The following is a 13188-nucleotide window of genomic DNA, read 5'->3' on the forward strand; positions in this document are numbered from 1 at the left end:
AGAGTTGTACAGGTGGTCCCAGTCTATTTTTTTAATCTAGTTTCCTCTTCATTTCAGTGTGGGAGGCATGCAAAATCAGATGTCATGTAATTTTAATATGAGGACCAAACTGTACTAAGGCTGACTCTTCTACACACTCAGTAATGCTGTTCTGTCCATAGTTTTAAGCCAAACCACTGGTGGACCCAGCTGTGGTATAACCAGACTTTGGCTAATGGGAGTGCTTTAAAGATGGGGTGATACTGAGCTCTTTCAGTAAGGCTGGGAATGGAAAGGTCCTTGGACCTTTCAATTTAATTCCATTAAAAATGGTATCAGATTCAGATTTTGGGACACCCAAATGAATGACACATTTCTTTCCTTTAAGGAGGATGAAATCTAATCATTTAGCTCTGAGTATGCAGTACAATTAAGTGAATTGGGTAATTTTGTATAAAGACCAACAGACTATTTTCCCCAAATGACTCCTCTTATATTTGCAAGCCTATGAAATGTTTGTGGATTTTTGTTTTTCTTTTCTTTACTCTTCTCTGCTTTCCCAGGGACAAATAACTTTTTCAACATAAGGTATGTATAAATATAAAGTTTATTTAGCATAGTGTTTAGAAAAATAAGTTCACATCATTTCAGAAAACAAATAAAACACTTAATTGTCCAGGCATAAACCCCTATTACAGTACAACATACATACTTTAGATCTCTTTGGTTGGGTAATTAAGCACAGAAATGTTCTGGGACATGCTCTGTGTGCCATCACCGAACAGTGCAGTATAGACTCTGTTACCCCACCCCATGATATACATTCTGTATAGATTTTCTCTTTGTGTAAGGCACAGTAAAACCATATTGAGTATATCACTGGTTGCCTCTAAACATACAGTACATGCAACAAAAGAATAAAAAATTTTTGAGAACCCTGAAAGCCAAAAGAGTCACATGCTATACAATTTTGAGTAATAAAATGTGTGGTGGTAATAAGAAATTAACATAAAATGTATCAGTTAGATACAAAATAACTGTTACTCTATTATCTAAGCTCTAAGAAGACTTTGAAACATCTTCTATAAAATGTAATTCTTTTCCCCACAGTTTTCCTGAATTATTTATATTTTTATGATGAGATGATCTGTCAAAAACATTTTAAAGAATGAAGAACTTCTGGTTATGTACTAATGCACACTTGTCTAACATGTAGTAGGGCAGGCTGCAATATCTACCCAATTATCCAGCTTTTAACATGCAAGACGCAAGGGCATATACAGGGAGATTTAAGGTCAGTGTGCAATTCAACTATGAATTTTATCTATGGCTATAACATCTACCTGCCTTTCGTAACACAAGAAAGGCACTGAAATGTGTATAATTCAGTCTTTTCTTTACTATGAATATGCGTGAGCTATAAAGCAGTACAACACAGGTGCTTTTGCTTGACTGAGGAACAAATGCACCTTCTCTTTAAACAACAGGCTGTCCTTTACTGGATGTAACTAAGAGCTATATATCAATTCTGACTGATAGAGTGCATAGATAGGCTCACACAGCCAGCAGCAGGGGTTGGGGTTTGCAGGGAGTTATTTATCCCTATTCTGATTCCTCTTTTGGGATCATTAGAGGGTCATTTGCAGCATCTTCAAGCATTGGTTTACGTAAGAGGGAAATTCTGACAAGGGTTCTGAGTCTGGCCCTTGGTACTGCAAAAAAACATTTGCAATTCTGTGCAAGGAGATCATGGGGTTTATCTTATTTCATTCCCATATATATGGGCTACATATCAACTGGCCCTTATTTTACTGAAAGAACAGAAAAGAACAAGTTCTTTATAATGTGCATTGATTCTTACCTGGTATATATTGTATAGCTACCTGGAGTAATTGTAGGGGTATAATTACATCATGTTGGAGTATGAATAGGTTTCCTAAGTAAGTCTTAAGTTTTGTGCTATCTTTTCTCTTTCTTAAGGAAGAAAAGAGGAAGAACTGTGAATAAAAGAGAGGCTTATATTTTTGGAAGACACAAAACTTTTCCTGTTATATATATGTATATATAACATATATAACTTTTTAAACCTTCCCATCTTTCTTATTGGATGGGTATTTTAAAATAATTAACAAACTCTTGATATTTGCAGCAATCAAGTGGAAAACATCATTTTCATGTAAACTGCACTATAGACCCATGTAATTAATCTCAGTAACATGATCAGCACACACCCAAAGAAACAAACAAGCTGTATAAGTAGTGGTGGAGTGGAAGAGAACTCTAAAAAACCTGATGCTGTAAAACAAAACGAAACAAAAAAACACGTAATTTCAGCAGTTTAGGAACTTTCGCTAATTCCATAAAAAAATGGGATCTAAGTTCTTTATCAAAATGATGGGGGAGAAAAAAAATGATGGGGGAGGAATTCTTCAAAGGGCTCTTCACCTATGCCTGCAAGTTCCATTTGCAGTAAGAACAAAAGTTAAATCCTCTATGGCCCTTATTCAACATGCTGGGCTGATGGGCATGTAGACACTTACAATGGACCCTTTGTTCCGATCTTAAAGAAAGCAAGATGTGGTGACATCTTCATGTTCAACAACTTTCTGTCATCTCTGAAGAGATCATTTTCTCACTTTTCTTGCTTTTCAGAGACCAGAGACTTTACTCACTACATAAATGTATTTGTATTATTACATCTTCTGTTCAGAGTCCTGATAAAAACTGTAACCACAGCTCACAACATTATCAAACAAGCTTCTTACAGAAACCCGGAAAGATTTACTTTTAAAGAAGAGGTGATAATATAGTGCAAACAACAGTCATATGTCATAATGTAACAACTGAGTTAAAACATTTAGAACTAAGTTTCAACAGGACATAATTCATCTCAATAGAAGTTACATATTCTTTCTTTCCTTTAAAATGGTTGTTTTCATAGCCTCCAGAATTGGTTTTACATGGTAGTCTATAACTGTTACTTCTCTGTAATGAAAAGTATCAACAATAATTAATTGTTCAACCACTTGCATCATAAACATTAACTCTAATAATATAAGTGAAACTTAAGTTCTTCAGATTTAGAGCAATTCTGTGAAATTAACCCTGTTGGATAGTAGAAAGGAGTCATCAGTGCTTCCATTGACACTTCTGTACCTTAGTAAGAGTAATAAAAAGGCCACAAGGTAAAAAGGCACATAGAATTCTGTAGAAAATATATTTAAATGAATCAGAGAGTTGCTAAATAAAGAACAAGGATGTGAAAAAAAGTACCAAAATTCCAATATTGGGAGTTAGATTTCTTGTTTCAGTGTTATTAATATTGACCTTAATAGACTCCTGATAAAAATCATTACTTTTAAAATCCTACAAAAAGTAAAACTTTGTTGGAAATAACTGTTCGCTTCCTGTTCAAACAATAAAAATAAATTAAACAGTACGAAAACATTTTTCTTTTCAGTTCATAGTGTCTGAAGTATAAGAGAAACATATACAGCATAAATAAAATTCACTGTAATTACCCAAATTCTTGCTTATAGGACTAATATATTTACACTCACACTGAAGTTTGTTTCAGAGTTTTTAGTGGAGTTGCAAACTTTCTCAGCCACAGTGAACTATTAGCAATCACATTTGGAAATGTATAGAGACAAGCCAAGACTTTCACAAAAATGCTGAAAAACAGAAATGCATATATTCAAAAATATACCCTTAGAATAGTGTAGAGTACCTTTTATGCTTCTTAACCTTACCAATGCCCGTGGAGTAAAAGTAAACAAAAAGAATTGTATTGTTTCTAACGCTCTGTAGTGATATTTAATTTTCTACCTTAAGTGTATACATTTTTAATTTAGAAAACTATTTATCAAGTTCCATTTGATCTTAGAATTATGTTAAGTCAACCAAATGATACACTTTGACTTCTTGATATATTTCATCTTGTTCCTCTGTCTCCATCTATTTAAAAGAGAACACATGTGAACAAAAAGGCTGCAGTAATGCAGTTCTACTCCTGCATATTTAACTGTGATCTTCATGCAGATCAATCTAAAGTCTTTTGAATGCATTTACTTGCAAAACTAATGTTTCCCTTCAAATGGGAAAATCCTTTATGTCCTCAGGTCTTCATGAAAAGATTTGCCTGCTGATGCCAGGAAAAAAAAAAAAAGAAATTAAGTTTACAAGTCTTGCATCTCTTCATCCAATTGGACAGTCTGGAGCTTGGCAAGCTCTTTTTTGTCTGTTTCCAGGTCTTCACAGACAGTCTCAACCATGCCCTCTAAGACATACTTGGATTTGGAGTCCAGCATCATTAAGTTGCTTGTTGCTTTGCTCTCAGAATTTGTTAAGAAATTCTCTTTTATGTTAGCTACTGATTGCATAACCAAATGATGTTCTCTGACAAAATCCTGGTGTACTGTAGGGGAGGGGTGACTCACCTGGGCTTCAGCTGTGGGAACTATTTCCCCAAGGGCAGCCTGGGTCATGGGTACTGATAATAGATCTTGACCAGTAATAAGGGAGCAGTTCTGAAGAGTTGCATAGTTAGTGTTGCTGACAGATGTCACAGTAGATTTGCTTGCCACAGGTGCAGACATTGGCTGGCTATCAACAATGTCAGGGTTTAGCTCAGTGGGGTTTAGTAGGGTAGGGGGAGTCAGGGAAAAATTGTGAGTTGGGGATACATTAACTAAGGAGGAGGACAGTGGGTGGAGGCCACTTCCCGAGATACTTTCAGAAGACAGGTTTGCATTTACTTGTGCATTCTGATTGACAGGCATCAACTGAGAAAACACCAGGCTCCTCTCCACGCCCTCCTGTTTAACAGATCCTATAGTCTGGCCTGAATTAGGAACAGTGTATACCACTGCACTGGGAGCAAGAGAGCTCAAGAAAACCTTTCCTTGTTGGACTGTGGCGGACTCACTTGTAAATGTGCTCCCATCTGAAGTGCTTGAATTTACTGAAATATTACCTAAAAAAAAAAAAATAAAGTACAGATTATCATTAATGGGGCTGATAAGGAAAGAAAAAAGTTACTTTTTTACACACATGATTTTTCTCAGGTTCCGTAGAATCACCTTGAGCACTTAAAACTACAGATTTCAAGGCTCCGCTCCTGAGAATCTATCTGACTCAGTAAGTCCCAGAACAGGTGTATTTTTAACTCCTTGAGTAATTCTGGTGATGAAGCGGGAGCGAGAACTACTGGCTTAGAAATCAAATGGAAAAAAAAAATTTTGTTTCCAAGTTCTAATTTCAGTCAAGTTTCTGGTTCAGTATTACTGAGACTTGATATCTCTCAATTAGTTGATAGTTATTGCTCGCTCTGCCAGTTGGAACTAGAAAACACAAATGCGAAAGAGAATGCCTTTGTTCAGGGCAAGCTCAGTAACTGACATAAAATATAAACGGAAATGCAGAAAATACCACATAAATGAGTTACCCTGGGGCTTACAGTTAACCATATAAACCTGTACGGACAAGTTGCAAAGTTTCACCAAACTAACCATAATGTCAAGTCAACAAAACATTCAATAGTTTTTTTTTTTTCCTTTTGTTGTGCTACTTCTGAATTTTCAGTGTTGTGACAGGAAGAATTAATGATAATAATGAAATGTGCTTTTTAAAATACAGATTAACATAAAGAGCTAGAGCTAATGCTTCTGTAAAAGGTTTGTATCTTTTGAGACTCTCATTATAATGTTCTACAGAGACCAGAAGTAGAAAAAGAAATATAAGTAGAAAGCTGAGTTGTTCAAATCAGCTAACTCAGACAATGCAGATGAATTAGACCCCCTTCCCCTAACTCACACCATCAAATAAAACCTTTTTCTTTCTGAGTCTTTTCCTAGGCACAGTGAAATAATGACAATTATCTTGCCAGTAAAGGAAAGGTGGACATGGGGGAGTTTTGTGACAGAATAATTCAAGTAGGGTGTTTACCCTGATCTTGAATTAGATGTTCAGTAAACTCTTCATTATTTTGAGAAAACAGCCTAATGTTAAAGGTAATTCACCTAAAACATTTCCCTCCTTGAATTAATAGAATAATTGTGATTATGTTGCCACCTGTATCGATAAATGTATGTCACAGGGCTGTTTATATGTCTTCCAAACATTTTTAAGCACCTTAAATGCAAAGGAATGGCTTTAAACAAACAAAAAATGAAAACACTTTATTTGAACTTAAGAAAAACATTTCCACATACGTTTGAGCTCTTCTCTAACGTAAATCTTTGTTCCAGGTCAAACAAACTAAAAAGGCTTTAAAATTCTTGTTGACTACTAAACTGTAGCAAAAGACATCTGAAATAGATGGTTACTTTGTTGTGTGTATGCGTTTGTGAAACTGTTTGCCAGTGTATTTGTGAATAAAATGATTCATTATTTTTTGATAGGGCTATATATAACATAATAGGTGTGACATTTTCCCAAACTCCTACGGAATATAAATAAAATAATATTTCTAAATGTGTAGATATTATAAAATACATAGATGAAGGGGGAAAAGCAGATGTGATCTAAAACTTGATATTTAAGTATAGCTGCAACTGAATTATAAATTGAACAATAATTTCAAAATCAGTTAAAAAAAACCCAGTTGAGAAATGATATAGGTACAAAGTATAATTTTATAATGATGCTTAAAAAAAAACCCTTATTTACTCAGACTATAAAGTGAGTAAAAGATGTAGAGATTCTGCTTTTCTATATAAGTTTCGACTATAGAAAGATAATCTACCTTGTCTAGCCATTTTTAAGAAGGGCTTGGTATCTGTTTTGAGAAAGGCTGAATCCCCAAATGCTTTACTGAGAACTGCAATACACAGTTACTCTAAGGGAACGTTGTTTCCTGGGCCATCTGGTTAAACTTATGTCTTCAACTCACCCAGACAAGTCTAAGGATTGACAGCTCTGTCATTTGATCTTAGCTACTTTAACTGAAAATGCTGTTCTTATTCATATTAAATGTCCCATTTTAAGAATTAGCTATTAGTTTGTAATAATTTTCTATGGTAGCACTTTTTTAGATTATGTGTGAGAAGTATTCCTGCTTTTCTCCTCCCCCAATGTACATACTATGCTTTTTGCTCAAATTTGTTGTCTTTAAAATGTTACCTACTATTTGGAAATTTCCTAAAGAGAGAAAAAGGGTTAGATCCACATTAAAGTATTGTAAACTAAGCACTTTGGCTTTCCCTGTGGTTTTCCTATTTTTGCCCTGTGTTGGATAGTGACTAAGCTTAATCCTTTCCATAGCCTGGAACAATGAAGAAATAAATAGCATGCTGCAGGACTGTTGTGTGTTACTATACTACCATTTTACCTAAAGAGAAACAAATGAACAGAATGGAATTTACTGCACAACAATTCTTCCATTAATGCCTCAAACAAACTGAAGTAGACCATAGTTGTGGAAACAAGAGTTGTGTATAAATTGAGTTTTTTTTTTTTTTGGATAAAACCATTTTACAGGAAGCTGATCTTTAAGGCAAACAGTTACTTATTTTGTTTTGGTAAAAATTTGGACTTTCAGATTTGCTTCCAGGGAGGCAAATATGCACTAACATCTCCCACTCCTGAATTCAAGCAGCTCTGCAACCTCCACTGCCACTCTAACCATTCCTGTTTCTATAGAGAAACAATGACACAGAGCCATCCAGATTTGCTTAAAGTCATTGAAGAACTGGCATATCGGTCTCAGGTTTCCCAAATTTCAGATCAGTGCTTCCTTTAGCAGATGCCTTAGTAAAGCCACCAACATATAAAATAAGGCTTACAGTTACCTCCATAAATAAACCCACACATTTAGGGGGCAAGTATACATGCACAGCAACAGCCAATCACATACTCCTCTGTTTTCCCTTTAGGTCTGTTAGTCTTACTTATAGGAGGAACATGAATCAAATGCAAATGACCCAGTCTCTTTAGCTCGCTCTTCTAAAACTCCTTTTGGTCAAATAAATAATTCTTAGGTGAAGTCTACACATTCTTACCAACTGCTTGACTTATTTTGTGTTCTAGCAATATTATTAATTTTTAATCTTAAAATGTCAAGCAGTGGGTTATTTTGTAAGCACCGATTGACTTAGCATATTTCTATAATTGTAGAACTGGCAGGACTCGCTGCGAACTGTATTTTTCCATTTAGTTGTTGGAAAAATAAAAGCCCACCCCCATGATGCCAGGGAACCAAGCAAGCTGGATATTACATGGATGTTGTGAAGAAAGAGAAACACATCAAGGCTATTCTGCAGCTGTGGCAGCCAGTGAGGTACCTGAACAGTAACAGCAATCTATAGCTCTCACCAAATGCGTCATTTACAGCAGCTGGCTAAAACATTCACTGGTGCATTACGGTACCAAACCAGACTTTTACCTTGTGAAGCTGCCACTGAAACAGGAGGCAGCTGCAGTGGAGAGAATCCAATGCTCCCATTAAGGAACTGACTGCTCGCTCCGGAATTGGGGATCTGGACGATGCCATACTGGTTAATTTGCACTGGTGTGGTAAAAGTCACTACAGAACCTCCATCCTGGGAAGCCACTGTTTGAATACCTTCTCTTTTCACCTCAGTGCTGGATATCAGCCCTGGGAATGACACAGGAGCACTGGGGCTGTAGGAGGTGGTGGCTGCTGAGTTAGCTGAAGAACTCTGGAGAACTTTGAATTCCTTCACATCCTGGGAGGTAGACCCCAGTATGTCAGTCATGGATATACCATTGCTCACAATGTTTGATGCCATTTTTGGTGGGTTCAATGACACTGTCTGTGTATTTCCCACACTTAATCCATTAAGGATAACTCCATTGGGTCCCTGAATGAAAGAATTACCATTAAGGAAGACAGGTGAAGTACTGGCAGGCACCAAACTTCCATTCAACAAAACTCCAGAAGAGCTTAACGATATTTTAGCATTTCCAATTTGTTGCATATATACTGGCTCCATGTGACTGGAAAGGCTGAGGTTGGTGACACCATCGGATGAACTGGAGAGTGGATGAGGAGACAAATCTTCATGACCCTTGCTGGATTCATCTTCAGTGCTAGGATTGCCATCCGACTCACTGTACAGAGGAGGAAATCAAGACATTCAGAAAGTCATGGGAATGACAATCTACATAGTGCCAATTGTTTGGAAAACCAGCCTCTAATCCCATTAAAGATAGTGTTTAAGGAAAGCACAGCAGGAAGTCTTCTAGTCTTGTTTTAGCTATGAGGCCTTTCAGCAGATTCTGACCAGGGCATCTGGGAAGAGGAACTCTCATGTCTCAATAACCTGTACTAATAATAAGTTCAGAGAAAGTCCAGAGGTCTAAAAGATATAAATTCAGCTAATAGGATTTACAGGAGAATTGTCTACACGTTTTTATAGCATTGAAGTTATTTATTACTGTTAAATATGCTGCTACCTATACCACAGAAAAAAAACTCATTAAAGGGTTGGTCAGTCATTTCTGTTTAGGAACTCTTTCCTTTCCCCTCAAACCAATTCAGGTTAGTGTGATTTTGGAGGTAAATGAAACTGTCAAAGGAGCAGGAGGTGGGAAGTACTCAGTTTTGTCTGCCAGTTAGTTAACAAGAGATCATTTTCTCACCTGCTCCCAAACTTCTACTCCACCAGACTGACAACTATCTCATTCAACAAAGTGGCTGTCTTGTTGTAGGAAAGGCACTTTCAACCCAAGAACTGTTATGTGCAGTCGCCTTTGAATCCAAAGAAAGCCATAGGGGCCTATTTAACAAACACCATCCAGTGCCCTGGTGAGGTGGAAGGGAAAGGGTGTGGGTCACTCAGTGGCCTTGTACTTATCAGACCCCTTCCCCAGCACCCTCAGTCCTTCTGTTCCAAACAAGACTGTGTTCCTCAGCTCTCCGATTTGGGGGTAAATACCAAATCTGGGGAGGGGTAGTGGTGGGTGTTTCCCATTTGGTCTGAGGCTGGGCCGGGGGAGAAAGGACGGTGGGACAGAGGCAGTTTGGAGCGCGGCGGGACTTGGCCCTGCATAAGATCCGACATCCCTGCAGTGCCCCGAGGTCGGTTCGCTTTCATGCCGAGGGGAGGGGATTACCCCGGCTTTGGACTGCGGGGCCAGGAGCGCAGAAGGCGCTTTGATTTACGAGCTGAGGCTGAGCCGCCGTCGCCGTCTGCGAGGGTGACTCACCGGGGATGCGGGTGGGAGGTAGATCCGGAAAGGGGCCTCAACCAGGCAACTGGGCTGGGAGCGGGTGTGTGTCTTGGGCGGGGGGGGCGAAGCAGGCTGTGTGTGGCTGGGGAGACGCGGGGAACGCGCCCGGCCAGGGAGTGGAGGCTCCAGGGCAGCTGGCCTGCGCGCCGCGCCCGCTCCCCACCCCCCTACCCCCTGCCCATCGGATTCCGTCGCCGACAGGATCCGCTGCCTCAAGCAGGCACGGGGACAGGTGGCGTGGAGTTACCAAGGCGCCTCCTCTGGGTCGCGCCCCCGCAAGTCTGCGGAGGGATGCACGCAGGTCGCAGTGCACGTTTTGTTTTGGTTACCGCGAGGCCGGGTTCGGGCACGGAGCCTCCCTCCTGCCTTGGGCGAGAAACGGGCAGGAGCGGCCCGCGGCGGGCTCTGGAACGCGCCGGGTGATCACCTTCTCCCCGCCGGGCCGGGCTCCCCGGCTCCCAGATTCCCCCCCTCAGCAGAACCTTCGAGCTGCTTTTGGATTCCTTCTCTCCTTTCCCCGCAGGGCTGGCGACACCATCCCTTTCGGCGACCTTCTCTTTACTTTGTCCAACAATACACACAGACACACAGACCAGGTGTCTGACTCAGGAGGACGTACAAAAGAGCAGGAAAACCCGGTATTTTCTACCGGTTGGGAAAAAATACCTGGCAGTCAAAAAGTTCAAACCCGCCAGGGTGGGCGCTCAAAGAGGTGCGGAGTGGATAGCGCCCCCAGTCCTTCCCTGCTGTCCGCCCGGTGCCAGCCTGCCCCCAGCCCCAATCACCACACCGGGAAGGAGCCCCGCAGGGTTCAGGGGCCGGGGAAGCCGCCCTCTAGCCCCACCACCCCGGCGGCGCTGAAATTCGATCCGAAGGAGTTCAGAATCAGGTTTCAAAACACCGCAGAGCCGAGCCGCACCAACACCCCACAGTTGCCGCGGCCGCGAAGGGAACCACAGCGGGCAGGGTGAATGATTAACTCTGTCATATAAAACCTCGACGTCCCCAGACCCCCTTCTGCGCTTCCAGACCCCACCAACTTTCTTCTCCCTCCGGAGCGGCCACGGCCACCTCCAGCGCCTGCCTGGGGCAGCCGAACCCTGGGGGTCCGGGAGCGCGTGCGCGCGCCGGGCAGGCGTGACCCCGTGGAGGTGCAGACCCCGGCGGGCGCTGGCAACCTCCGTGGGCATCGGGCGGCAGCGAGAACTGCCTTTCCGGCGTCTACACACGATCCTTCGCCCGGCCAGAACCGGGGAGAGAGTGGCAACTTCAAAGCCAGAGGGATGGGGGTGGGAAACCGGGCAGCAGTGACCAGCCGAGGTGGGGGCGGGGACTGAGACCTAGGCGGGCGACCAGAAACTTCTGGGGGGAGGTGGGGGGAGGGTAAGGAGCAAGGTTCCCCCGCCCCTCGCCGCCGCCGCCCCCCCTCCCCCAGCCGGGGAGAGAGGTGGGGGGCGGGGAGAGGTGGGCAGCCGGACCAGGCTGGTGGGGAAGGTAAGCGCCATGTTTGCGAGCACTTGGAGGAAAAGAAAGCTGGGAAGGGGGTTGGGGAGACGAAGGGGGAGGAGGAGGAAAGTTGGCGCTCACCTTTTGGACTGGGTCTCAGAGGGGTTCCGATCGCGCTGCCGGCGGTTCTTGAACCAGTTGCTGACCTGGGTGAGGGAGAGGCCGGTGATCTTGGCCAGGTGCCGCTTCTCGGCCGGCGAAGGGTAGCGATTCTGCTTGTAGAGCTCCTTGAGCGCGTTGCGCGACTTCTCCTTGAAACAATACACCGTCTCCTCGCCGTCCCAGATGGTGCGGGGCAGGGGGAATTTCCTGCGCAGCCGGTACTTGTCCACGGCGCCCAGCGGCCGGCCGCGGGCTCGCTCGGCCTCGGTGTAGCGCGCCTTGTACCAGAGCTGCTGCAGCAGCGGGTGGTTGGCCGACTCGAAGCTGTGGCTCTCGAGGATGCTGTAGAGCTCAGGGTAGATGCCCTGGTGGAAGGCCACCAGCGCTCGCGCCTTCAGCAGGCTCTCGTTGCCACGTAGCAGGTCGCTCTGGGGCAGGGACCACAGGAACCGGGCCAGGCGGTCCAGGTTGCCCCCCTGCTGCAGCGCCTCGCACACGCAGGCGACATGGTCGGGCGAGAAGGCCAGTGGGGTCTGCGCGGCGGCGGCGGCGGCGGCGGCCGCGGCGTGGTGGTGCCTGCCCAGAAGTTCCGAGTGGAGTTGTACCTGATCCGCCGCCGCTCCGGCCGTCGCCGCCGCAGCCACTGCCCCTTCCTCTCCGCTCACCCTGGCGGCGGTGGCCGCGGCGTCCCCCAGCTCCAGGGGGAAAGGGGCTGGAGCCGGGGGGCTCAGCCCCGCCGCCGCGCCCCCCGCCACTTCTCGGGGCGCCTCCTGCCCTTCCGAGGCGCTTTCCATCCCATTCTCCTGCTTGATGTCCGCCGCACTTGCAATCTGCCCGGTGGGGGAGGAAGAGGACATTTTTTTGTTGTTTATTTTCCTCCCTCCCTCACTCCCTCGCACTCTTTTCCTCTTTCTTTTCCCCTCTCTTACTCCTCCTTCTTCGTGTCCCTCCCCCCTCCCCCCCTCCGGAAAGCCCACTCCCTCCCTCCCGGTTTCGGCTGGATCTGGCCGATCAGGTTTCCCCCCGGCCACGCAGTCACCATTAAGATAGCTGCTAGAGCAAAGTAGTGTAAAAGGATAGCTGCTTTCTGCTGTTCCCCCAACGTGACTCCTCCGGTTGCTGCATACTATATGGCACTGGCGGCCCGGCCGGCCCGGCCGCGCCACCTCATTGGCTATTTCACATTCAGAGGGAGGAGGAGACACCGTTTCTATCCCTGTCGATCACCCGCCTCCCACTCCACCCCTTGCCGTTCCCTCTCTCCCTGACCCCCAGGCACCTATACCTGAAGGGAAACACCGACATTCTTTTCAGGCCCTGCTCCTGGGCGGGAACATGCCTAATGTGGCCTGAAAACTGGACAACAGACTCTTTCAAAGAGAGTCCCTACGATTCCAGTGGGAACAT

At 43.9% G+C, this 13188-nt stretch overlaps 1 protein-coding gene across 2 annotated transcripts; it reads right to left on the reverse strand.

Moving 5' to 3' along the window:
* Positions 1-569: 569 nt before the first annotated feature.
* SIX4 (SIX homeobox 4) lies at positions 570-12868 on the reverse strand. 2 transcript variants are annotated; one of them, XM_036844826.1, is made up of 4 exons: positions 12821-12868; positions 11761-12611; positions 8363-9051; positions 591-4954 (listed from the first exon to the last, which is right to left on the reverse strand). In XM_036844826.1, exons 1-4 carry the CDS (start codon positions 12821-12823, stop codon positions 4158-4160), a joined length of 2340 nt encoding a protein of 779 aa, XP_036700721.1. In that variant the 5' UTR covers positions 12824-12868; the 3' UTR covers positions 591-4157. The 2 variants fall into 2 exon arrangements, with proteins under 2 accessions (XP_036700720.1, XP_036700721.1); XM_036844825.1 differs by lacking the exon at positions 12821-12868 and having other exon boundaries at positions 570-4954; positions 11761-12669.
* Between the last annotated feature and the right edge of the window lie 320 nt (positions 12869-13188).

The sequence above is a fragment of the Balaenoptera musculus genome, chromosome 2 (assembly GCF_009873245.2).
Source record: "Balaenoptera musculus isolate JJ_BM4_2016_0621 chromosome 2, mBalMus1.pri.v3, whole genome shotgun sequence".
NCBI lineage: Eukaryota > Metazoa > Chordata > Mammalia > Artiodactyla > Balaenopteridae > Balaenoptera > Balaenoptera musculus.

Excerpts from the sequence above, each read along its gene's own strand:
- SIX4 (XM_036844825.1), bottom strand. The coding sequence starts at position 12,638 with ATGTCCTCTTCCTCCCCCACCGGGCAGATTGCAAGTGCGGCGGACATC. Across the intron at positions 9,052-11,760 it reads TCTGAGACCCAGTCCAAAAG|TGAGTCGGATGGCAATCCTA; the intron begins GTGAGCGCCAAC and ends TCCTCTGTACAG. Across the intron at positions 4,955-8,362 it reads TTCAGTGGCAGCTTCACAAG|GTAATATTTCAGTAAATTCA; the intron begins GTAAAAGTCTGG and ends TTTTTTTTTTAG.